The sequence below is a fragment of the Drosophila hydei genome, unplaced genomic scaffold (assembly GCF_003285905.1).
Source record: "Drosophila hydei strain 15085-1641.00,03,60 unplaced genomic scaffold, DhydRS2 tig00000243-arrow-arrow-pilon, whole genome shotgun sequence".
NCBI lineage: Eukaryota > Metazoa > Arthropoda > Insecta > Diptera > Drosophilidae > Drosophila > Drosophila hydei.
Genome location: NW_022045693.1, coordinates 1,109,616 through 1,134,814, shown reverse-complemented (window position 1 = coordinate 1,134,814; position 25,199 = coordinate 1,109,616). Strand labels below are relative to the sequence as shown.

At 42.6% G+C, this 25,199-nt stretch overlaps 4 protein-coding genes across 6 annotated transcripts in view; all 4 read right to left on the bottom strand.

Annotated features, from left to right (window-relative positions):
* Positions 1 to 917, bottom strand: part of LOC111592962 (fringe glycosyltransferase) — a 29,588-nt gene extending 28,671 nt beyond the window's left edge. Inside the window, exon 1 of the mRNA XM_023305452.2 lies at positions 571 to 917. Coding sequence (XP_023161220.2) covers positions 571 to 702 — 132 coding nt within the window. The 5' untranslated portion in view covers positions 703 to 917. The remainder of the gene's footprint in view (positions 1 to 570) is intronic.
* A 10,433-nt stretch (positions 918 to 11,350) lies between these two features.
* Positions 11,351 to 12,334, bottom strand: LOC111592964 (seminase). The gene is made up of 2 exons (XM_023305456.2): positions 11,678 to 12,334; positions 11,351 to 11,608 (listed from the first exon to the last, which is right to left on the bottom strand). The coding sequence occupies exons 1-2, from the start codon at positions 12,309 to 12,311 to the stop codon at positions 11,373 to 11,375; spliced, it is 870 nt and encodes a 289-aa protein (XP_023161224.1). The 5' UTR covers positions 12,312 to 12,334; the 3' UTR covers positions 11,351 to 11,372.
* Positions 12,335 to 12,477: 143 nt separating this feature from the next.
* On the bottom strand, positions 12,478 to 16,961 carry LOC111592963. Of its 2 annotated transcripts, XM_023305453.2 has the most exons (10): positions 16,725 to 16,961; positions 16,272 to 16,663; positions 15,949 to 16,034; positions 15,794 to 15,895; positions 15,437 to 15,736; positions 15,128 to 15,377; positions 13,570 to 15,062; positions 13,277 to 13,448; positions 12,801 to 13,145; positions 12,478 to 12,715 (listed from the first exon to the last, which is right to left on the bottom strand). In XM_023305453.2, exons 1-10 carry the CDS (start codon positions 16,912 to 16,914, stop codon positions 12,584 to 12,586), a joined length of 3,462 nt encoding a protein of 1,153 aa, XP_023161221.2. In that variant the 5' UTR covers positions 16,915 to 16,961; the 3' UTR covers positions 12,478 to 12,583. The 2 variants fall into 2 exon arrangements, with proteins under 2 accessions (XP_023161221.2, XP_023161222.2); XM_023305454.2 differs by lacking the exon at positions 12,478 to 12,715 and having other exon boundaries at positions 12,922 to 13,111.
* Positions 16,962 to 17,109: 148 nt separating this feature from the next.
* LOC111592976 lies at positions 17,110 to 21,569 on the bottom strand. Of its 2 annotated transcripts, XM_030223623.1 has the most exons (9): positions 21,398 to 21,569; positions 20,952 to 21,343; positions 20,804 to 20,889; positions 20,501 to 20,602; positions 19,926 to 20,448; positions 18,181 to 19,619; positions 17,756 to 17,927; positions 17,358 to 17,702; positions 17,110 to 17,307 (listed from the first exon to the last, which is right to left on the bottom strand). In XM_030223623.1, the coding sequence occupies exons 1-9, from the start codon at positions 21,519 to 21,521 to the stop codon at positions 17,176 to 17,178; spliced, it is 3,315 nt and encodes a 1,104-aa protein (XP_030079483.1). In that variant the 5' UTR covers positions 21,522 to 21,569; the 3' UTR covers positions 17,110 to 17,175. The 2 variants fall into 2 exon arrangements, with proteins under 2 accessions (XP_030079483.1, XP_030079484.1); XM_030223624.1 differs by lacking the exons at positions 20,804 to 20,889; positions 20,952 to 21,343; positions 21,398 to 21,569 and having other exon boundaries at positions 19,926 to 20,461; positions 20,501 to 20,605.
* Between the last annotated feature and the right edge of the window lie 3,630 nt (positions 21,570 to 25,199).

Below are 25,199 nucleotides of genomic sequence, written 5' to 3'. Positions count from 1 at the left end.
AGCAAAAACAAAAACGAAAAGAAAACAACAATAAACTGAGTCAGAAATCAGAAATGCAAGGAAAAGGGTGGATGGATGGAGAGAGGGCGGTGAGGGGTGGCCAGCACTGAAAGCTTTGGCGACGCGTTGCCGACGGCAAATAAAAAAACCGAAAAAAACTGTTTTATATGCAAGGCAAAGGCAACGCAGCAGCAGCAGCAGAAGACATTGGCAAGGGCGCAAAAAGGTTTAAGAGCAGGAGGAGAGCGGAGCTTGGCTTGGCTTGGAGGCTGAAGTGGGAGAGGGACGCATGCGCAGCTGCAAACGCCGGTGTTGATTTATGAAAGTGCACGAAACGGGACAGAGAGCGAGAGAGAGATAGAGAGGCTGCTAATGGATCCGGCGGTAGACTAACATGCAAATGCGGACCAGGGCTGGGGTTGGCGAAGGGGGTTTATGGGCTTTGCACAACAACAATTTATGAACTCCCTATTGTGTGCGTGTGTGTGGGCGTATGTGTGCTGTGTTGTGTTTGTGTGTGTGTGTGGCAGCGCAGCACCCACGCAACGATCTCGCCGTGGCACAACTCACTTGTAGGCCCGGATATCCGTAGGCGCTCTGATAGAGCAATAGTGTCATATAGACGACGGCAACGGCGAGTGTCATCGCTTGCAGGATTCGTTTGTAACGTTGCGGCAGCGAGACAACAGTCAGGCTCATCATATGCTGGCGTCCTCTACGCGAACATCGATCGTGCGATCGAATCGAATAAACGATAAGCAATTAACGGTAAACACTGCACTCTAGTTTATTTTATTTTATTTTTTATTAAATATGGTTTTCAAAGTTCTTTGCACTTGTGATATTTTGAACGTTTGCGTATTTTACGTAAAACTCACGTATTATGCAAGCGGCACGCGCGCGTACGTCTTGCTTAGGGCGAGTTTGCTGGGCAACTGATGTACTGCGCTCGCCTTGGCTTTCCAGCGAACAGCGTAAACAAAACAAACGCAGCAAAACCTGCAAGACCACTCCGAACACTGAGCGAGCGAACGTGCAAACGAGAGAAAGAGAGCGCCCGACTTGATCCAATTGGAAGTGCTGCGCGCATTCTGCTGTGCAACAGAGATGGAGCGATAGAGTGAGCGCACTCAGTTTTCCAATGGGAGCACGAAAGCAAGAGAGCGGCATTCGTTCGGTCGTTCGTTCGTTGACTGGTTAGTTCCGCCTCGGCATGTGCCACAGTAGCTGCCGAAGGCGATGATCGTCGAGTGTAACTCAACGTGCGCAGCTCGTGGGCGTTAGCGCTGCTGCACTCTCTCTCTTTCTCTGCCTATGCCTCTGCCTCTGGCTATCTCTCTTGCGGCGTGTGTTATCCTGCTTGGCACGTCCTTGCACGCGACTTGCAGCCATAAACAACAACGACGCGGAGCATATCTATTTTTGCTGACTCTCTTTCCCCCTCAGTCTCTTCCAAGCGCTGCAGCCGACGACAATTCCATTAAAAGTTGTTCGTTGTCACTTTGCGTTCTTTTATCTGCGTCGCATGTTGTGCGATCGCATTTTTATTGTCGCCATTGTTTTGGGTCTCTGTCGCAGTTGCAGTTGCCGACGCCGACGCAGTCGCAGTCACTGCCCACACACACACGCATACACACACACTCGCACACAGCCATGCAAACTTCGTTCGTACCGTTTTTGTCGCTTTTCTTCACTTGACAGGGCTTTGCATGCCTTCTTCCAACGCCTCCTCTCTTCTCTGCGTCTCTCTAGTCTGTGCTTCGCCTGTCATATTCCATGTTTGTGGCGGCGACAAAAGCTCTTGCGGCTCTTGCTGCCAACGTGAACGCTGACTGCGCTGCTCACACAATCAGCAACTCGGCATCTTGTTCGCTGTCCCTTTGTGCGCCTTTCGCCTGAATTGCATTTAAAGAGGCGCAAACCGCGCTGCTCCGCTCTCGCCCCTCTCTTTCCATCTGTCCCTCTCTCGCTGCCCTGGCCCTGCGGCTAACCTTGTTCTGCCAACTGGAGAAAAAAGACATCGTCTACCATCGTCTGCCCGCCTGCTCGCCCGCGTCTTACGCTCTCCCAAATGCCTGTGTTAACCAGCCTCGTTGCTCCGCATGCTTCATTTTTAATGTGCAATTTTTAATACCCTGTGCACGTGTAAGCATTGTAGTGGGTATATTCTCATCTAAAAAAACGATAAGTATCATCTTTCAGTTTGTTAAGGCAAAGGACATAGAATTTCCAATTTCTAAATAAAACAGAAGAGAATGAAAAATTTACGGTAAATAGTTTACAGCTAAATACAGGATACAGGATATCATGCAGTCGTGCATTTTCTAGTGACTAACAGCGCAACTTGAGCTGTGTTTGTGTGTGTGTATTTGTGGTCCCCCTATTTGTGTGTGTGTGTGTTTGCATAGCTGCTGTGGTTGGGAGGGCATGTGCCACTGCCTTGTTGTTGGACCGAGTGGAGTGAAGTGGATTGGAGTTTCTAGTCCTGCTGGCTTGGCCGGGCCTGGCCTGGCCTGCACAAGACATAGCCGCGTTTTATCGCGCTGGCCTAAACCTTGTTAGGATTGTAAAATGTAAACCGAAGGCGTTGGTTGAGCTCCAGCCCCTGCCCTGCCCTGCCTGCTCTTCTGTTTTCTCCAGCCCCCACTCCTGATCTGGTTGCTAGTTTTTAGCTTTGCGTTGCACTTCAGTTGGCGCTGCGCCGCTCGACTGGCACACGCTGCAGCTGCCTGCTTAATCGAAAACGTTCGCCCTGCGGCTGCCACAGCGAGTGGGTGGCAGTCACAACGGGGCAATGTGGCAAGGGGGCCACGGCAAAGTCAACGACTGTGCGCGTGCGCCAAAGCCTTCGACGTGTTCATTTCTTTTGGTTGCTTCAGTTTTCGTTGAGCATAGGCAAAAATGATGTCCGGTAGTCATGCAACAGCACGAAGTGCGGCAAGGCGGCCTGGCTTGTGGCAAGAGCAATTGTGGCCAGACATATTTTTGAGTGACTGTCTAACGGATTGACTATGAAGTAAGTCATATGAATGCTTGAGATTTGCACAGAAGAGTTCAAGCTGTGGAGATTCTGATTGAGTGACGTATAGCTGGTGGAGAATCGCAGAGAAGGGAAGGAAGCAGATGCATAAACTAGTCGTATAAATGGTAGAAAGTTCGACTTCTACTCTGAATGACTCCACTGACAGATAGACAGCTAGACAGACTGCCTGACTAAGTAACCCATCTGAGTTGTATAGGCAACCCCCAAGCGTGCCACAAAACACGGCCACTGTGGCCACATTCATCAGTTTGATCTAGAAGAGCGGAACGTGTTTCCTTTTCCATATTTGATGCGCATATTGATGGCCACCGACACTAAGCAGCCGAGAGATTAATGGCTGCCGAATTAGTCAGTGTCAAGATATTTAGTGGAACAATTGAACTGTGCCTCAGCCTCAGCCTCGGCCGCAGCTCCAGCTCCAGCTGATGGGAAAGGCAGCCTCTGTGGCATGGCCTGCTTAACGTATGCCACACGTCGCCCACTGCCCATTAGGAAGACTCTTAAAGCCTCAAATGTACGTAAATTATACGTGTTTCAGCCAATTGCCAGTACAAGTTTATTGAGAGCCTGCATTGGAGGCGCAATCAAAATTAATTTCAACATTGTATTCCCATCGATAACATCGATCAATAACTGTCAACACGACGTACAATGCGCTACACAGCGAGCATATTGATTTGTGGGAATTGTTTTGGCCTATTTAAAGTTACTTAAACTGTATAATGAAAATGTGGACTTTGAGGAGCACAGAGAAGAGTAGGAATAGTTAAGCTTCTTGCACAATGAAATGTTTTATATTGGCTTACAGCCCGTATTCAGCTTATTTCTATTGTAATAGTCACAGAGAAAATCAGCTCAAGCTCCAAGTGACTTGAGACTCGCATAGAAAGGTAGATGCTGTATAAGCTAACCTAATCACACTGTTTAGTACAAAGCAATGAAAATCGCATAGAGAAGCGCTGCCAGTGCAAGTTTACTCCACATGGAATTTAATAACGTTTCTTGAGCTTGCTTTACTTCATAATCATTTGAGAATCGCATAGAAGCGCATACTTAGTTCGACTTGAACAACTTCTTTTGCTGTTTTGATGCTGCTCCCATATATAATATATAAATTTCGTTTCACCATTTTTTTTTTTGTAACAGATTTTCGATTTGAGATTTTTGTTAGATTTGAGTTTCGCTGCTGCTAAGAAGAAGAAGGTTAAGAAGAAGAGACCACCTGGCGTTCGCGGAGGCTAATTGCATTGAAGGCAACGCTCAGGCACAAAGAAATGCTGCCAGGTGATGATATCAGCATGATCAAGCACTTAAATAAGTACAAATAATGGAAGAACCCCTTCACCCTGTACCCTGAACGCTGCCCCCTGCCCCTGCCCCTGCCCCACCCTAGACACTCTTTGGCGCTTTGGTGAAGTTTACAATTTGTTGATTCAACGCGGCATGAAATCGTTTTTACAACTTTTGTTGAACTTTAATTAAACGATTTTTAGGTCTCTACCTATCTCGCTCTCTCTTTCTTGCCTCTTACTGAGGCTTAGACTCTGCCTAACTTAAATTACATTTAAGCGGATTAATTTTAAGTTTCGATTTGTCTAGTTTTTTGGGTTTTTCTCGTTTTCTTTTTCTTTGGTTTGTCAGCGGCTCTTGAAAGGTCATTAAATGTGGCTGGCTAATTTGTTGGCCAAATAGAGGACTACAAACTACGCACAGTTCTATCGCCCTCTCACTCGCTGCTTGGCTGGTTCCCAAAAAAAAACACCCTAATTTTTTCAATTTACCAAAGCAATTAACAACAAATTTTATTGGCTTTTAAGTTGTGCAAACACTTCGGCGCTGCACAATAAAATCTATCTGTGAGACACGCAGCAACACACAGAGACTGCCGCTATTGATCAAGTGTTTGACAACTCTTCAATATATGTTTTATATACCCAGCCCTTGCTTGTGATTAAAGAAGGGTTAGCTGGGTTTTTAGTGTGGCTTTGAGACAGATCACTTCATGTTCAAGATAGGCAATGATTGATATTTATATATATAATATTTAATAATACTATGCATGCTAGAACTTAGCCTGTCAGGTCAGCTGATAGATACATTGATCCATTGAAGATAACTCTCATATAGCAAGAACTCATCCAGCATTTTTGTACACTTCCATTTCTATAAACCACTTAATTTTTGGTATACACACTCATCTGATGGGTATATGAAAATGCTAAGAATTTTACATAAATGCAACTTCAAGTATTTGAGATTTATAAATAATTAAAATGCATCAAAACTCGATTCTCTTTGCCTAACTAGCATAGCTGCTGCTCTTGCTCTATTTATTCAAGCATCAGTTAAATGCGCAGTATCTTCTAGTCGTTCATTGCCCGCCTAGAGCATTTCTACTTGTTGGTTCGTTGCCTGTTGTTACCTGCGCACTGCAAGTAAGTATTTCAGCATTTCTTTAGAAACTGTGCAGCGAACCAGTTTGTTGTAGACAAACTCACGCTCTATGCCTATCCCTCTCTCTCTCTCTCTCTCTCTCTCTGTCTTTCGTTCTTTCTTTGTTTCTTTATTGCCCGCTGTTTGATTATGTGTTTCATTAATTAACAAAGCGAAGCTGACTCTTGAAGAGTCTAACTAACGCCGCATAGTAGATGCGATTCGATATGTCTGATTGTCTGGTTATATGAATCGTCCACACACAGCGTGTCAGCTAAATGCATTCTGCTCCCTCTCTCTCTCTCTCTCTGTTCAATATTTTATTTATATTTTTCTTTTTGCCAGCTACAATGAGGAGTCATGTGTAAATCTTGCGAGATTGAGGTTCGCTGCACCGTAGGTGCCAGCTTGCATGTTATGTTACCGACTTGCCGACTACCGAAATCCTACAGTCGTCTCCGCTGGGAGCCAGGAAGACTCTCTGGCCAGACTCACTCACAATGTGCCATAAATTTATGAGGCTAGTAAATGGTAGTCGTACTATCTGTGGTTACGAGCCCAGCCCCTCGATGGAGGGGCTGCTTGCTACATTATGTTGCCTTTGTTTCTGGTGCACATTACATGACATCGGGAGTTATATTGCAAGCGTATGCATGCCGTTTAAAAGCAGATAAATAAACTTAATGCCAACTCGAACGCAGCCAGGAAAAAGGAAAACCCAACCGGGGACAACCTGTCAGACACGCAGACCGCAGTGTCTTCTATATATACACATATATATATATGTATATATGTATATGTCGGAGAGTAGGTAGTAGAAATGTATAGGCGCCTTGCCGGCGCGTGCTGGTAATATGTTTGAAGGTCACACTTCATATGTATATATTGGTGCGTCTTCGAGCATTTTCGTAGAAACATAACTGCAACATTATGTGATTGGTTGCCTAAGTTTTGTAGTTTGGTAAAGTCCCGTTTTAGCGGGGCGACAGCGTTCTGTCGCTGTCGCCGAGTGTGGTTCGGTGGAAGACACGCACAAGAATTGTGCGTCTCGAGTCAGTCTTTGTTAAAACTCGAGTGCGACCGAAACTCACTGCGCTAACGCAATGGAAAGTAACACTAATCCGACATCAGAAGTGGGATCTGGCCCTTCACCTACAACATTAGATGGACCATGGCGTACCATCATGGAGTTGCAGAATAAAAATCTAATTGAACTTGTGCAAGCTTTACAAACAACGGCATCTGACGTAGGACAGAGCAAATCGGTGCAACTGCCGAAATTTAACCCAGACATCGCAGGCGCCAAGGCTTCATCGTGGTGTACCACTGTAGAAATTATTCTACAAGAAAATTCATTAAAAGGCGGTGCACTGGTCGTGGCCCTAAGTACAGCACTAGAGGGAAGCGCTTCTCAATGGCTTTCTCATGTGTGCTACGCAAATATCACCTGGATCGAGTTTAAAGAACTTTTCATCCAGCGTTTTGACACTATAGAAACACCAGCTGCCGTGTTTCTAAACATGTTGTCAAGTCGACCGGCTGACGGCGAGAATCTTGCAGTTCACGCAAGCCGCATGGTTACAGAACTATCGACGAAATGGCGCCAAATGGAAACAGAAGAAATCGCCGTGTCTGTGACTCTTGCGTTGCTGGCAAGTTTTGATGCTCGCCTGCAGCGTTTAAGCTTCACATCAAATATTCGAACCAGAAGCGAGTTGCAGTCCGAACTGAAGGCGTTCACTTTTGCTAAAAGAAGAGGTGGACCTATGGAGCAACAAACTGACATTCATCCAAAAAGACAAAAACAATCATCGATAGAGTGCCATTTTTGCGGCAAACTGGGCCATAAAATGATTGATTGTCGACTCAGGACGCAACGAGACCCGTTTACAGATGGCAAGGAACGACATGGCAGGCAAGACGTCCATCATCTTGAGAAATCAAGTGTAACTTGCTACAAGTGCGGAGAGTTGGGTCACATATCCACTCAGTGTACAAGGAAGGAAGCTGACAAGAACATAACATTCAACCGGGAAAAACGAGTGGAACAGTGTAGGTTGCAGTACCCAAGGGATATCTGGACCATAGAGGACAAGTTTTCGAAATAACCTTCGATTCTGGTGCGGAGTGCTCACTGACGAAAGAAAAGATAAGTAAAAAAATTTTCTGGTAAACGATTTACGAATATTGTTATGTTAAAAGGCATAGGCAACAGTTCAAATGCAAAGCGAAATTGTTATTGGGCGAGAAATACTAAATCAGGGTTTTGATATTGTCGTCTCATCAAATCAATTTAAGATCGTAAGAACTAAAATAGTTAATTTATGTACCGGCAATGAGTTAACCGAAATGGATACTGAACTTGAGGGGACAGATAAAATAAAGTTGCAGTCACTGTTGACAAACTACTCAGATTCTTTTATAACAGGAGACCATATCGACTGAGTCCATGTGAAAGAGAATTAGTTCGAAATAAAGTCGAAGAACTACTGCGTGCAACATAATTAGACCCAGCTGTTCACCTTATGCTAGCCCCATATTATTGGTAAAAAAAAAAAAAAAAAAAAAAAAAAAAAAAAAAAAAAAAAAAAAAAAAAAAATGGTTCGGATAGGCTCTGTGTTGATTATAGACAATTAAACTCAAACACTGTGGCTGATAGATACCCGTTTCCACTTATAAACGATCAAATAAATAGACTTCAAGGAGTTTATTATTTTACATGTTTGGATATGGCTAGCGGATACTATCAAATTCCCTTACATGCAGATTCTATTGAGTATGCCGCGTTGTGACACCAGATGGACAGTACGAATTTTTATCTATGCCATTCGGACTTCGAAACGAACCTTCTGTCTTTCAACGATTAGTTATACAGGCTTTAGGAGATCTGGCAAACACATTGTGTTAAATGTTCCTACGGAGGCTGGATTATCATTACAAAGTGTTTCTTCTTAAAGTCATCTGTCCAATTTTTGGATTACGATATTAGTGCTGTCGGTCTCTGCTTTAAGACAATTTATTGGATTGGCGTCATATTTTCGGAAATTTATGTAAGGGTCTTAGGATGCATTGGATGAGATTGCTCGACCGTTGGGGTTGCTTTCACTATGCGACATGACACAAGAGGTTGATTTGGCAGAATCAAGAGCTTGAGCGGTGCAAAATATATCAGCAGCGGCAGCATATACTAAGCGCACTTTGATAAAACCAAGGCTAAGGTTGTTGGATACAAAGTAGGAGATTTTGTGTTGTTGAAGAGTGAAGAAAGGCATCAAACAAAGTTAAGCCCAAAGTTTAGAGGACCGTTGCAAATAGCTGAATTGTTAGACGGAGATAGATATATCCTTAGATCATTGACAAATAACAGAAAGTACAAGTATGCTCACGAAGAGATACGAAAATTACCAGAGGAGTATGTATCAGTTGAACTAGAAAGTAGTGAAGAGGCTTTAAATGATAATGAAAAAGAAACTGTTGAAAGAGACAGTATTGATATAAAAGAAACTGTTGAAAGAGACAGTAATGGAATGATTGGAAAAGAATCTGTTGAAAGAGACAGTAATGGAATGATTGGAAAAGAATCTGTTGAAAGAGACAGTAATGGAATGATTGGAAAAGAATCTGTTGAAAGAGACAGTAATGGAATGATTGAAAAAGAAACTGTTGAAAGAGACAGTAATGGAATGATCGAAACTGTTGAAAGAGACAGTATGGATGCCTGAAAGGCTAGTTATAAAACTTAAAGAATGTCATAATGCAAGCACAAGTGCAAAACAAATGTTTTGATCATGGCGTGTGGCGCATAAGATGATGAAAATCGAAACCAGTTGGGTTTATGGTAATAAATAAATAAATAAATAAAAATTAAAAAAAAAAAAAAGAAGAAAAAAAAAAATCAAGAAAGTTAAATTAATTTAAAGAAGAATTTTATAAATTTAAGAATGATACAAAGAGATGAAATTAAAATTCTGGAAGAAAGTAAAAGTTGAAGCTAAAATGATGTAGTTGTAATTAGTAAAGTTGTAGGGAAAATGTTAATGTTAAATTCTATTCGATAATTTATGAACAAAACGATTTCTGCAGTAAAACATTTTTGGGGAATTACACGAGGTCGTGTTATGGTCAGGATGGCCGTGTCGGAGAGTAGGTAGTAGAAATGTATAGGCGCCTTGCCGGCGCGTGCTGGTAATATGTTTGAAGGTCACACTTCATATATATTGGTGCGTCTTCGAGCATTTTCGTAGAAACATAACTGCAACATTATGTGATTGGTTGCCTAAGTTTTGTAGTTTGGTAAAGTCCCGTTTTAGCGGGGCGACAGCGTTCTGTCGCTGTCGCCGAGTGTGGTTCGGTGGAAGACACGCACAAGAATTGTGCGTCTCGAGTCAGTCTTTGTTAAAACTCGAGTGCGACCGAAACTCACTGCGCTAACGCAATGGAAAGTAACACTAATCCGACATATATATATATTTATGTTGTTGCCTGTCGACATCCCGTTGAGCAGCTGATACTTGAGGGCCTTAAATATGTCAGGAATTTGGCTAGCCAAGCATCCTATAAAGGGTTGTATCAAAGATGCCAGCCAAAGCTTTTAATATAGACAAATATTTCTTGGGTGGACCACAGCTGCACCAGCTTTGACATATTTAAGCTGTACCAAATGGTGTCGCAGATCACTTTTAAGAGCGCTTACTGGGCCTGGAGCAAGAACTTGAATATATATTACGTTCCTGGACGACTAAGAAATCCTTTTATTATCTGAAAATGTTTGTTAAGACTGCAAGCTAGGCCTTAGCTAAGTTTAAAACTTGACTCAATTTAAGTTAGTCAGACTTAAGAGTTCAAGGTGAGCTTGACCTAAGCCAACCGCTTCATTAAGTGTATTAACCTTATAGAGTATTGTATCTAGGGAAAACTGTTTGGCTTTGAGACGAAGGTATTTCCTAAGACTATACAAAAATCTTAAGTTTACGAAGCTAAAAATATTTATACAAAAGAAATTCCGCTACTTTATACACTGTATTCAAGTTCTTTGCTTATACTCCCAATATTTTGTTCAAGTATTTCAAAAACAGTTAGAAGCTATCTCAAAAATTGCGTTGCGTGCTATAAACAATCATTTAAGAGGTCTTTGATTTGGTTTATCCTCGACGATAGAGCGCTCAGTCTGAGAGGAAGCTATAAATAACAATTAATTGTATTATTAAACTAATTCGAATGAAGACGAAAGGCCGTCAGTCATGCAACAATAAATTTTGATACACTCTCCTCTCTCTCGCCCTCTCTCTCATTCTCTCTCTCTCTTTGACTTTGGTCAGCTAATTTACATTTTTTGCTTGTTTGCAAGGCAGAGACTTGGGTAAAAGTTCGTCGTGCGAGCATCGTTTCTAAAATTGTGCCTTCAGGCTGGCAGGCAACGGAGCCAGGACTCCTTGCAATCAATTATTGGAATCAGTCAATGATCAGCAAGGAGCTGCCGCTGCCACTACCAGAGCACGCAATGCCCCAAAGTGGGGCGCGAAACTTTCATCCAAGATGCAAATAATGACAACAATTAAAGCAACAGCAAAGGCTTGTTTCATAGCGTGTTTGCGATTCAAGCAGCAAAGGCAAAAGTCGAGGAATGACTAAATAAAGTTCAATAATTCCAACTGTGTCAGAAGGGGAAAGTTTGTGCTATCAAAACATAAGATTGTCTTCTAGATGCGATAAAAGTCAGCTTAGATCAGACAGAACTACTGTATCCTTCTCAGCTTTCTGCTTCCACATATGTAGAATTTTGCTATACTCACGTCCATTATACAAAGTAAAGTCAGTATACTAATTGAATAGAATTTAATAATGAACTCTGAGCCACTGCATTAGGGCTGTCCATCAGCACTTGCAGCGCTCGCCTTAATCTAATACACCAAAATTTTTTATGGTTGCCAAAATAAATGGTTTGATATAGTTAACGTCCGTGTAGACGCCCGGATACTTGGGGCTGGCACAGCCAATGCCAAAAGAGACAATGCCACATAGCTCTCTTCCTCCATGAGAGTTCGCGTAAACAAACGGACCGCCCGAATCGAAGGTGCACGCATCCTTCTTACCCAAAACGCCGGCACAAAACATGCTATCGGTTATCGTAACTGTAAATAGATAAGAGGGTGAAGAGTAAATTGAGATGACCAAGGGTAACTGATTGGAATGGAACTCACTTGAGCTCCTGTAGGTATTCTTGCAGTCCTTCTTCTTGATGACGGGTACCGAGACGGCTCTCAGATGTTGATGCGGATAGGTGCCATCTGGGTCGGATAGACCCCAGCCGTAGACGGTAAGCTTCAAGCCCGGTACCAAACTAGTTTTGCACAGTGGAATTGTTGCAATATTTGGGCCATTCAACGGATCCGATAGCAAAACCACAGCCACGTCCATATTCATCTCACGTTCCGTGAACGCTGCGGGCACTACATAGTCCTTCAACTGGACCTTGACGCCATCCTCGTTTAGACGAGAGACGCCGCCCTCGACGATCCACAGTGATTTGTCGGTGCGACCCAAGAAGCAATGAGCCGCTGATAAAACAACAAGATCTCTCAATAAGGAGCCCCCACAAATGAAATCGCCGTCATATCGCAATGCAAGTATATATCCGCCGACCTTCTGAATCGTTATTGCTTCACCACCGACAACACGATTTATTGCAAGCGGCATCACAATACTTTTCAAATTCGGGAAATTCTCAGCATCAGCCTCAGCCTCAGCTTCAACCCCGGCATGACCCTCAGCCTGAGTGAATGGACTGAGTGCCAGCTGCATTAGTGCGAAATATAACACGAATACCAGCGCCATTGACAGTAACTAATCAAATGAGTTTACAAAATAGCATTGGCTAGAACTTGACTATAGTTCTTATATAAGCTGTATCGAAAGACCACCCCGAACAAACCGATTCGATGCAGTTGAGTTTCAACTGTGGAAGAATTTCGCAAAGAAGTTCAAGTGGAAAGAAAGTTGCTTACAAATTGGTTTTAATTGAATTCAATTGGAGAAGCATATGCATTTTCGTTAAATGTGCATATGGAAACAGCATCTCATCAACATCCATCCCCATCTATCCCCATCTAGGAGAAGCTTAAAGGTCTGATCTCCTTGAAGAGTGTTCGTATGTAGTGAATCAGCTTGGGATCGCGATTTCTCGCTTCTGTTGCCTGTGGATACATCGAGTTGATCAGCTGATGCACATCCGAGTAAATCTAGAAGAAAGAAGAAGAGAGTGAGGGAAAGACATAGTTTATGGATATAGATATCTCTTTTAGGTAACTGTAACTAAATACATACACCAATATTTCGCCACGTGAGCTGATAGTTCAACTTATATGTGTCGGTCGTATCCAGACATGCCTCAGAGACCTCTACAAAGGTTGAGTTATCGGGCGTCACACGTATCGTTACATCCGCACCATCGTTCAGATCTTTGGGATTGCGAAGACAGAGCAATATATTCCGACGAATTGCCAACCGATTCCAATCGCAGCGATAGAACTTTATCATCTTACAGTGTATGGCAAAGGCATCGTACACATGCATCTCAGTTGCCAGATGCTTTTGGGAGAAGTAACCCTTTTCAATATAGAAGCAGGCATCGTTCGCTGCAAATATATTGATGTTATTCTCGGAGAAGTGCTACAGGAAAATGGATAACAGAAATACTCTATTAGGCATAGATATCTAGGTATTATTTTTCAATCAAAGATCTTATTAATATCATATATTTATATCATATATAAGATCATTTTAGATGCTCGTTGGCTTACCCTGCGCAGCTTGCTAAAGTCTGATGTGGGCTCTTTGAGCTCCACATACTTAATCGGGTTGGCTACATATTCCTTAGTTATTTTTGTCGCATAGCCCCGGATGCCCGCATTGGTTATAAACAAAATCACGCGCACATGACACGTGTCCAGTGTAAAGATGATCTCGTTGTTGCTGAATAAGTAGATGAGGTTGAGTTTAATGAAATTTAGTCATAGTCAAAATAGCCTTAGCCTGAGCCGGCCAGGAATATTAAGAGTAGTCTGTCGTACTTAGTTTAAGGAACTTCACTTACTTCTCTGAGTTACACTTTAAGGTCCAATCTTGGAAGGGGAAGTGCTCGTAGCACTTGTAAGCAAACCCAAAGACGCCCAATCGATCTGTCCGAATCTTAAACGTGCAAGATTCCGGTAAGAATTCGGTGTGTTTTATGTATTTCGTGGTCCAGTGCTTAACCTTGTCTGGCTCTTTTTTTTGCCTCACGCTCTCCTTAGGTGGTTTTCTGAAGTGATGAGAATCGTTGGACGAAATGCTGGCTGTGTCGCTGCTATGTTCCCGGTTAATGTGTGTCTCGTTAGTCATGTGACTCATGTGAAATAAGCGCCCGGACCTTGAAGGTGCAACTAATTTGCTGCTGCGACTTCCGGTCTTAGACCGAATATTGAATAAATTATTTTGAATTTCCGATTGCGCTAATCGTAATGCTCTAGTGCCAAACGTCTGACTCATTAGTGCCTGGCATCGTGACGCGTACTGATCTTCGATTCCATCGAGGGTGTTGAGTAGCCCACATATGGAGATCTTGTTATGCTCGCCCGTCCCATGTGTGTCCGAATCGGCAGCGAGCCTATCGCTTGTGCATTTCACTTGCTCCCGATGATCAAAAATGGGGAAAATCCTTTCGGGGTCTGCCTGCATCTCGAAGCTAAAATGCTCCGGTACATTGGTGCGTGCTGCGGGTGGCTCCTTGGTCTCGATATTCTGTCGACGCACAAGTGTGCAGCCGCGTTCAACCTTATCTTCTACTTCTTCGGTTTGCTCCAAGCGGAAATCCAACGGAAATTTGAATGAGGATAACATACGGGGTAAGCAGTATCGCGCCAATTCATGAACTTGAAGCGGGGTCAGGGGCTTGCCTTGCACATAGAAGTCAGTCAAATAGACGCCGACCGGGCTCGAGCTAGGCGGAGCGTTCATACGAAATGTACTTATAATAGAGGGACGATAGATGTTCATTGCATTCATCGTCTTTCGCCTTATAAGCGTCGTATCCGGTCTGTTTGGCTGCGCGTCAAATCCCCCTGAAATTCTTGAACTTATTTTACTCTTCTTAGATAGCGAACTTGTTTTTGTAGATGATTTCTTAAGTTTCTTTCTCAGTTTGTGCTGATCTATGAAATCAATCCAACTAATATCATCATCATCGTCCTCGACCACCTCTTCCATGAACTGACATGCCACTGGCTTCCCGAAAAGACACAGCAACTCTGGCAGGCGAAAGGTCAAACAGAAATATGGAAGTTCTTCTGGCGTCAGTTTCAAGTCTATGTTCTCTGGTGATTCCATTGCCTGGGTATAGTTGAATCGAGACTTGTGATGCATATGCTCGGAAGATCGATGCTCCATAGAGGGACTCTCCACAACTGCTCGCACATCTTCCGAGGTATATAGTATCCGTCCGTCCTCGTGCAGGGTTACATTAAACTTTTCGAAACCTGTGTTTTTTGGCTTGCGCACAAAGTGCATCGAATAGACGCCGCCTAGAATATTATATTGCCGTAAGTTGATCTGTAATGCAGAAAAATGAAAGCTCCAATTATAAATATCACATCAGATACCGCATCATCAATTACCTCATCTGATGTCAAATTCAAATTTCGGGGATTTAGGCAACGATCAAGGAAATCTCTTAACTCGTTTTCTTCTTCCTCTAGAAATAGTTCGAACGGATCCGGAAAAAAACCCTCCGGAATTGAAGCGGGCTGTTTTAAAGTCCTCCTCAATAGGGGAAGGTCTACGCGTTTGGTTTTAATTTCGCTTTTTTTAAAGCTTTTTCGCTTTTTATCATCCAAACGTGAGTTACTGTCTTTTTGGCTCATCTCTCTAAGGCGTTAAGGTCGTTTCAACGGAGTTTCCCACATTTGATTGCTGCGCTGACTCACCGCAAATATTCCTCATATTCCTCGTATTCCAGTTTCTTAAATTCTAATTTCGTCAATATTTTATCGACAATATTCACTTGCATCAGCCACTCGTTGATCAGACAATCCTCAATGTCCATTATGCCCCCGTTAATGCTATTGGCTGTGGCATCGATGGCCTGGTCATAGCTTTTCGCCTCCTCCGACAAATGATCGAAAAACGTGTGCACACACTGCAGTGTCAGATTGTCACATAAAACACTAAGCGGTATCTGCAACTGAATGCCCACACAGTCCAAGACGGCCAATATTAGGGGTAGTCTGCAAAGCCAAATCATTTCAATTCAAGGCGGAGCTAACACTGCCGTCAAAGCTTACTCAAAGTAATCAAAGCGAGCGGGAACATCGCGCAACCACCAGACTTGAAAGTTATAATTGGAACAATTATAGCAATAGGTTTCCGTTAACCCTTCGAACGACCTGAGGACTATTTATTTTAAATTATTCTCCAATCTATATGTGTGCATGCTTACGTCCTGTAGGCAGTCGGGGCAGAAATAATGCGATAGGTCAGCTTATCAAAGAACACATAAATTTCGTGACTCAGTTCTGGACGTAACTGCAAAGGGATAGTTACAATCCTTTAAAACGTGTTTTAAAATCTTTAGATAATGGAGAATATAACTTCCTAATAGTCTATGCCAATTCGAGCTGAAAAGTTCTTACTTATCTATCTATAGTCAACTTCATCAAAGGTAAAATTAAGCTGAAGATTCAAATGAAATCCTCGATTGCCTCAATCGACATTAAAACTAAGCTGAATTCCAATCGAATTCCCATTAGCATTAACACTCACAGCTAAGATTTCTGTGATCCGACTGCTTGGGATGTCGCGCATATCGTGCTCGTTGTGTAGCATGAGAACAATGCGTTCGAGGGTAATGAGTATATTCGCCACAGCTTTATCGTAGAACGCTCCGATATTGGGGCGAACGGTCTGCATAAGTGTTTTCCGTGTCAAGTCCTTTCGGTAGATGTTCTGTGAGAGGACGCAGCGCTCGTCCACAGACAGCTCCCAATTGACAGTCGACCGCGATTCCAACGCCTCATAATGTCTCAGCTCGGACAGCATTGTGCGTATTTCAGCCGGAACAGACACCCGGGGCAGGCCGTCACAGTCGACGTACCTCTGCCAGGCCTGCTCCTTACTCTGATTGTACTGCAGCTTGTTGTAATCATCAATCGAGTCTAAACAAGGCGATAGAGCGTTATGGATTATGAATCTAGCGTTTTCAGATTCGAGACCAACCCGCAATAAAGCTCAGGCACACTTTGACATCCTGTATCCTCTGGTAGTGACGGCTCTCCCGAATCTGCCAATTCTCTTTGGAGATTAACGCATAATCCTTATACTCATTAGATTTATTATTATGCTGAGTTTCGTTGTTCTCGTTCTTTCTGCCAACATTTAAATTTCGCTTCTTTTTGTTAATATTCATGATTGATTTTTATATTTTTTTTTACTTTTTTCTTGATTATTTTAACATTTTTTATTTAGCTTATTTATTTTTAAATATTTTTAATTTCTTGGTTCACTTGAGTTTTATTGTATTTTCCCGTGTGGTGTGCATGTGTGTGAGTTTGTCTGTGTATCGATTTGTGTGTATATAATTAAAATAAACACAACTGACAGATAATTCTCTCAAGACATTTTTACTTGTTTATAAACATACAGAAATCGATAGAAAACAGATTGGATTCTATGAGAAGCTCATTACATGAATTTCGTTGAGCATCCGCTTGACCTGGAAGAGCAACTGCGGATCCTTGTTCCTCAATTCCGTGGCAGAAGGATTCATTGAGTTGATGGCCTGATGCAGGTCCGAATAGTTCTATAACAATTCAAACATTAATAGGAAAACTCCGATCTATCACGACTTACGCTCATGTTGCGCCACGTATTCTTATAGTCGAGTTTTATAACATCCAGATCGTCGGAGCATAGCTCCGATACCTCGACAAAGGTCGCATTATCGGGCGTTATGCGCATTGTGACTTCAGTATAATCGGTAGGATCTTTGGCGTTCTTCATGCCAAGCAACAAGTTACGTCGCGATGCCAAACAATTCCAGTTACACCGATAGAACTTCATCAGCTTGCAATGTAGAGCCATGGCATCGTACGTGTGATCCTCCGTAGCCATGTGCTTGACCGAGAAGTAGCCGTTGTCTATATAGAAACAAGCGTCGTTTTCCGCAAAGATGTTGATGCCTTTCTCAAAGAAGCGCTGAAATATCAATAATATTGATCGAGAATCCCGAAAATTTGCTGAGCACTTACCCGGCGCAGTTCACGATAATCAGAAATTGGAGTTTTTATTTCCAAGTATTTGACCGGATGTGCCACGTAATTCAAGGATATATCCGTCACATAGCCACTAATGCCAGCAGCCGAAATGTAAAGTATAACGCGTGCATAAAATGTATCAACACTCAGTATAATTTCATCATTGCTAAATCAGATAAAGAAGCATTTGATAAAATAAAATAAATGAAAACTCATAGCGCGAGCTTTGCTATTTAGAGAGAGATAGAGAACAGAATAGACAGAGTAAGCAAGAGAGAAAGGTATGAGATTTCCCCAATATATGCAATAAATAAATATAACATAGATAGAGATAGGCAGGAAAAGACAGAGAATGTACTCTATCCGCAAATAAATTCAGTTCATATAAAATACAGGATATATGTATATAGAAATCTTACTTTTCCTCATTGGGCTGCAGGCTCCAGTTGCGAAAAGGGAAATGCTCGTAGCGCTTGTAGGCAAATCCAAATATGCCCAAACGATCCGTTTTGATGTTCATGGTACGCGCTTCCCTATCGAAATTGTGGGAAATGATATGCTTGGTTGTCCAGCGTATGACCCTCTCTTTGGGCTTCTCCGCTTTTACTTCCGGCTCTTGTGAACTTTCAGCTTCATTTTCTGCTGAATGGTCCTCGGGTTCGTCAGTCTGAATAGAACGGTTCGATAGCTCTCCAAGTATGGTTACATTGGATGAGCCCATTCCACTTCCATGGACCACTGAGTGCTTGCTCTGTGTTCGAACCGTTGATCTCGTTTTAACGAACCCGCTGCCCGTACGTGTATCGACATTTGGCACTATTGCCTTTTTTGGTGCTTTTTTAATCGAAAAATCAGCCTGACTCATAATATTTAAGTGTCTAGCAATGTATCTGGTCGAGATATTGTCCAAGGTGTCGATCAGGCCGTACATGCTTTTCTTATCAAATTCATAGCCGTCCACATCTTCCTCGACATACTTCATGCACTCCAAATCTTCAAAAACGGGATAGACCCTTTCGGCTGCATGTTGTTCTTCATAATCGAAATCCAAATCGCCAATAACGACAGTTTCCTCAGTATCGATGCTGCGTCGCCTGATCAACATATTTTTCGGCTTTGGCCGATTATCAAAACTCTGCTGTTCGAGGTCCTCTCTGACTTCCATTGGGAATTTGAATGAGGACAATATCCGTGGAACACAATACCGTTCCAACTGTCGGATTTTCTTGTGATCCAGTCGTTGTAACAAGTTAAAATTTTCGACCGCCAGTTGACGCTCCCCAGGCTGCAGCTTACGGCTGGTTCTTAGCAAGGCAATTAGCGTAGGTCGAAACGTATTGACCGTTGTATTTCTGACACGTTGAATTTGATTCAATTGTGGGTCTTCGATTACCTGGACTACCTGCTGCTGCTTCGAAAATGTGCCGGTCCTTGATTTCTTTTTCTTTGCTACTACCGACTCCTTTTTATCCTCAATCAATGATATATCCGATACCACATCCTCCATGCTATCTATGTAATGACAGGGTATCGGCGTTCCCCACAGACACAGCTCCCGTGCCATGTGAATGGTCACAAAGAAATATGGCAATTCATCGTCCCCGAGCATATGGGTGTGGCGCTTCTCTTCATCTATCAGCATCTTTGAACGTTTTGTCGCTATTTTGGTCGCTCTCGGATCCAATCGACTATCATATGATGGGTCATACATGTCGGCCACAATATCGTGCTTAATATGCAATGCTCGTCCATCCTCGTGTAGCGTTATGTTAAACATCTGGTAATGGGTACTCAACGGACGACGCACGAAATGTATTAAATAGAGGCCGCCTAGCAGTACGTATTCCCTCAGATTGACCTGCATGTTCGAATGATCCAAGTTGGTATTAAATGATAGATAATGATGGACAAATTTTCAATATCAAATAGTTGTTTTTCAAATGCTACCAAAATGATACAATTATTTTTGAACTGCCAATGATTGAACTCTAAGAAGGAAAAGAGACTTGACCCTAAGTCATTGATTGATTTAAATAATTGATCATAAACACACCAAGTACCAACAACAGTAAAAGACAGACCACAGACTGTTAAAGCTTGATAATCAATCGATCACTCAGCCTCAACACAAGCATTGCCATGCTTCCCTCGACTCTCGACTTACTATGTCCTCGGGTAACTTGAAGTTTATTGGATTGTATAGATCGTTGAGCAGATCCAAGTACTGTTGTTGTTCACGTTCCAGGAATGTGGGATACGGCTCTGGCAACATTCCTGCTGGCACCAACAGCGCTTCCCTGGGTGCCTTAGGTATAGTGATCTTTGTCTTCTTGCTTGTGTCGTTGTTTTTCTTCTCCTTGAGAGCACGTTCCGTGCGCTCGGCGATGACGCGCATGATTTCCTCATAGGTTTCACGTTTCTCGAGCAAAACAGCCAATAGCTCCTTTTGTACATCCAGCTGCATCAGCCACTCGTTGACCAAGCATTCCTCGATGTCCGTAATGCCGGCATTGACGTCCACCTCCACATGGCCTTCCGGTATGGCCAAATCGAAAGTTTTCGCGTATTGCGTATAGTTGTCGAAATTCGTCCAGATGCAACGCAATGTGAGGCAATCATGGAGCACACTCAGCGGCATCTGAACACGAACAGACGTAGCCGTCATCTCGGCGACCATTAGCGGAGCTCTAAGGATAGCGACTACTACCAATTGATATATGAAATAAGTCTAATACTTACAGCATTTCCTCGAACCGAATGGGCACATCGCGCAGCGCCCAGATGTCTATGGAATATCTGGGGCAAGTATAACGCCAAGTGGCTACGATGCCATCATCAGAGCTGTGAATTGAGGTATACTAAGTCAAGGCGTAGGGTAGCGAGAGCAGCACAAAAACGGGCCTAATTAAATAGAACATTTGTAACTATGTAGAAAGCTGATAAAGGAGATATCTTTCCCGCATGGTGCCAGTGCCTTTAAGCAACCCAATAGGCACATAATACTCTCGTGCAAAAAATTAGGGTACTTAAAGCAATACATACTCCATGAAGACGCCATCCATGCGTATAATGCGATAGGTCAGACGGTTGAACGATTCATCAATCTCGTTTTCAATCTCGTGCCTTGTCTAAGGAAGGAAACCGTTTATCAAATTGAATTAACAAATGTGAATTAGTGCTTTGAACGCACTTCCATGATCTCTAATTGACGGTCAAAGTCGACACGTTCCATTTCAATAGCCGTATCGAGCATACGGTCGATCTTGTTGAGTGTATCCAGAAACATGGTAATGTCCAGTTCGTATTGCTCTCCTATGTGCTCGTTGAGCCGCTCCTTGACCGTTTCCTTGGTACGATCTGTGCGGAATATATTCTGCGTTAGTATGCTGCGATTATCCACGGACAGGGTCCAGTCCACGCTCTGATTCGTGAAAAAGTGTTGATAATAGCGCCTCTTCGAAATAAAGTCGCGCATTTCGGGTGGTAAATATGGGCGTGGCAAGCCGTCACAGCGTATATAGTGATCCCAATGATCGACAGCGGAGCGCTCCTCCTCCAGCCGATGGCATTCGATTGCGGACTCTAAATATCGATAAGTAATCGATTATCAGAGCTATCGCCTAATCACCCACTTACCCCTAATGAAATTGCAGCTAACTTTAATTTCCTGCAGCTTCTGGACATACTTCTTCTCCCTCTCCTTCATTTCCTGCAAACTAATCAGGATCCCAGTACTCTCTTCCCCCTTCCCCTTAACCATCGCGTATTTGGTGTGTGTGCGTGCTTGCGTGTGTGCTCTTAATAGTAAAGTTATATAATGTACAAAACGCTTAACGTATATATGTTTGTGTTGTAGTGACAATTAATTCATGATTCGGTTTGTTTTTCATTGTCGGACCGAACCAAATCGAATTCCAAATTGGAAAAGTCGACCAGCAGACGCGTGTCTGTATCCTCCAGTCCTGCTCCACGGTCATAACTCAGCCAGCATGTGGGTACGGTTGGTCAGGCAGCCAACTCCCTCTGCTTTCCTGCTGTTGGATGATTCCTCGACTTGCCAACTCCTCGCCAACTCCTGCCTCTATCATTGAAATTTATTTGGGCTTCGTGCCAGAAAAACTTGCGACTTATTTATGCTTTTTGTGCAATTTTCTGTTGCAACTGCGAGTAGAGAAAGTGTCGCTAGACTCGTGGCTGTAGCCAATGGAAGAGGGGGAAAACTACGAATGGAGCAATCAAACGGGTGCCGAAATAATAAATACTCTAACGGTAAAGATAAGTTAACTGTCAGTAAATCAACTAAATAGCAAAGAAAACATGAGATAAAAGATTAATGGAGGAGGGAAGATGGAAGATGGAAGATGGAAGATGGAAGATGGAAGATGGAAGATGGAAGATGGAAGATGGAAGATGGAAGATGGAAGATGGAAGATGGAAGATGGAAGATGGAAGATGGAAGATGGAAGACGGAAGATGGAAGATGGAAGATGGAAGATGGAAGATGGAAGATGGAAGATGGAAGATGGAAGATGGAAGATGGAAGATGGAAGATGGAAGATGGAAGATGGAAGATGGAAGATGGAAGATGGAAGATGGAAGATGGAAGATGGAAGATGGAAGATGGAAGATGGAAGATGGAAGATGGAAGATGGAAGATGGAAGATGGAAGATGGAAGATGGAAGATGGAAGATGGAAGATGGAAGATGGAAGATGGAAGATGGAAGATGGAAGATGGAAGATGGAAGATGGAAGATGGAAGATGGAAGATGGAAGATGGAAGATGGAAGATGGAAGATGGAAGATGGAAGATGGAAGATGGAAGATGGAAGATGGAAGATGGAAGATGGAAGAGGAGATGGAAGATGGAGATGGAAGATTGGAAGAGGAAGATGGAAGATGGAAGATGGAAGATGGAAGATGGAAGATGGAAGTGAAATGAGCAAGGAATGGAAGATGGAAGATGATGGAAGATGGAAGATGGAAGATGGAAGATGGAAGATGGAAGATGGAAGATGGAAGATGGAAGATGGAAGATGGAAGATGGAAGATGGAAGATGGAAGATGAAGATGGAAGATGGAAGATGGAAGATGGAAGATGGAAGATGGAAGATGGAAGATGGAAGATGAAGTGAAGATGGAAGATGGAAGATGGAAGATGGAAGATGGAAGATGGAAGATGGAAGATGGAAGATGGAAGATGGAAGATGGAAGATGGAAGATGGAAGATGGAAGATGGAAGATGGAAGATGGAAGATGGAAGATGGAAGATGGAAGATGGAAGATGGAAGATGGAAGATGGAAGATGGAAGATGGAAGATGGAAGATGGAAGATGGAAGATGGAAGAAGATGGAAGATGGAAGATGGAAGATGGAAGATGGAAATGGAAGATGGAAGATGGAAGATGGAAGATGGAAGATGGAAGATGGAAGATGGAAGATGGAAGATGGAAGATGGAAGATGAAGTGAAGATGGAAGATGGAAGATGGAAGATGGAAGATGGAAGATGGAAGATGGAAGATGGAAGATGGAAGATGGAAGATGGAAGATGGAAGATGGAAGATGGAAGATGGAAGATGGAAGATGGAAGATGGAAGATGGAAGATGGAAGATGGAAGATGGAAGATGGAAGATGGAAGATGGAAGATGGAAGATGGAAGATGGAAGATGGAAGATGGAAGATGGAAGATGGAAGATGGAAGATGGAAGATGGAAGATGGAAGATGGAAGATGGAAGATGGAAGATGGAAGATGGAAGATGGAAGATGGAAGATGGAAGATGGAAGATGGAAGATGGAAGATGGAAGATGGAAGATGGAAGATGGAAGATGAAAGTTGAAAAATGGAAGATGGAAGATGGAAGATGGAAGATGGAAGATGGAAGATGGAAGATGAAAGTTGAAAAATGGAAGATGAAAGATGAAAGATGAAAGATGGAAGATGGAAGATGGAAAATGTCTCGAGTACAGAGTTGCAACATATCTACAATATATATTAATTCTGTATAGATATATATTTCTATACCTGGCTCTATCCAAACTTCGTTTCCATTGCACATTTCATGACATAATTAAAATGCTCTTTGGCCAGAGTATTCGTTAGACAATGGCTCGTTCGCAATAAATTGATTAAATTTTATGTCGCATTGTTAACCGAGCCATTTACATACGCTTACACGATTCGTCGTCGTCGGAGTTCATGTCTGGGCAGAGAACTACGTCTGATCGATTACATTGATGAATGAATTTCAGACCAAGGCCTGGACGAGAACGATGACTCCCACACAGCTGCACGCAAAGTTCGAGAATTGTATGTATTTCAGGCCTTGCGCTCAACCACTGCCTCTCTCTCTCTCTCTCTCTCTGTCTCTGTCTCTGGCTCTAGCTGCGCCTACGATTCTCTTGAAATTTATTTGTTGCCAGTTGTCTTTTAAATAAATTTCTTGTCAAACGTTCACATTCTCTACTACGTCCATGTCCACCAAGCAACGTCCCCTTTGCTACGAATATCCTGTCCTCAAAGAAATTGGGTTAAAACGGGGAATATTGGCTTAGAGCTTATCTTATTTTATTATATATACAGATATATATATTTGATAACTGAAAAGAGAAGATGTATGTTTTCAATCTAAAGAAGTAGAGTAGTGAAAAAGTTGTATTAGACAGAGAGAGAGCGAGAGAAGATTACGAAAGTTAAATACCTACAAGCTGATATATGAAATATTTATCAGATATATATAGATATTTAAAAGAATACCCTCTATATTTGAGCATATCTCAGTGTTAGGCAGTATCATGGATCGCAATATAGTAAAACTGATATATAATTTCTGTATAGTCCTGTCATTTTTACCGATTTTGTTTATAAGTATTTATATATGTAGCTTGGAATACCTTCTTAGGTTAGTCCGTGTGAAATCCAATGACAAATCTTATCTCTGAAAGACTCTTTTAAATGTAGCTTTACTTTGGACATGCCCATATTATGCGCAGGGTATTGCCACTCGTCTATCAGCGCATCTAGCCAGCTGTCTCAGTTGTTGGTCGTAACATTCATCAGTTGTTTAGGCTCTGAACTGCGTCTGTAATAAGTCACTCGGCTTGACAAAGACAAAACATTTCAAATAATTTAATGAACTTGACAGACATCTCGTTCCCCCATTTGTTGCAAATACTTACATATACAGATGTATATTGTGCCACCAATATTTTTTTGTGTTCGTAGTTGTGGGGATTACAAAATGAAAGCCAAATAGTTTTGACACCTATTGGCAGCAAATCAATTGAATCGAATGGGGTCCCAAGATAAACGCCAATGTAGTTGAGAGTTAATGACGAGCAAATCATTTTGCCTAGCCATGCAATCATTCAATTATAAGCAGCTCCATGTTGCAGCTGCCCCACGTTGCATGCTGCAAGTTGCAAGTTGTTCGATCCTTA

Bases quoted from the DNA above. Each gene is read 5' to 3' on its own strand.
- LOC111592964 (XM_023305456.2), bottom strand. From the start codon at position 12,311: ATGGCGCTGGTATTCGTGTTATATTTCGCACTAATGCAGCTGGCACTC. The intron at 11,609-11,677 runs GTGAGTTCCATT...ATCTATTTACAG, and splicing joins GAATACCTACAGGAGCTCAA to TTACGATAACCGATAGCATG.
- LOC111592976 (XM_030223623.1), bottom strand. From the start codon at position 21,521: ATGGTTAAGGGGAAGGGGGAAGAGAGTACTGGGATCCTGATTAGTTTG. The intron at 20,449-20,500 runs GTAAGTATTAGA...CGCTATCCTTAG, and splicing joins ATTCGGTTCGAGGAAATGCT to AGCTCCGCTAATGGTCGCCG. The intron at 17,928-18,180 runs GTAAGATTTCTA...TATCTGATTTAG, and splicing joins CTGCAGCCCAATGAGGAAAA to CAATGATGAAATTATACTGA.
- LOC111592963 (XM_023305453.2), bottom strand. From the start codon at position 16,914: ATGAATATTAACAAAAAGAAGCGAAATTTAAATGTTGGCAGAAAGAAC. The intron at 13,449-13,569 runs GTAAGTGAAGTT...CTACTTATTCAG, and splicing joins TTAAAGTGTAACTCAGAGAA to CAACAACGAGATCATCTTTA. The intron at 13,146-13,276 runs GTAAGCCAACGA...ATTTTCCTGTAG, and splicing joins ACTTTAGCAAGCTGCGCAGG to CACTTCTCCGAGAATAACAT.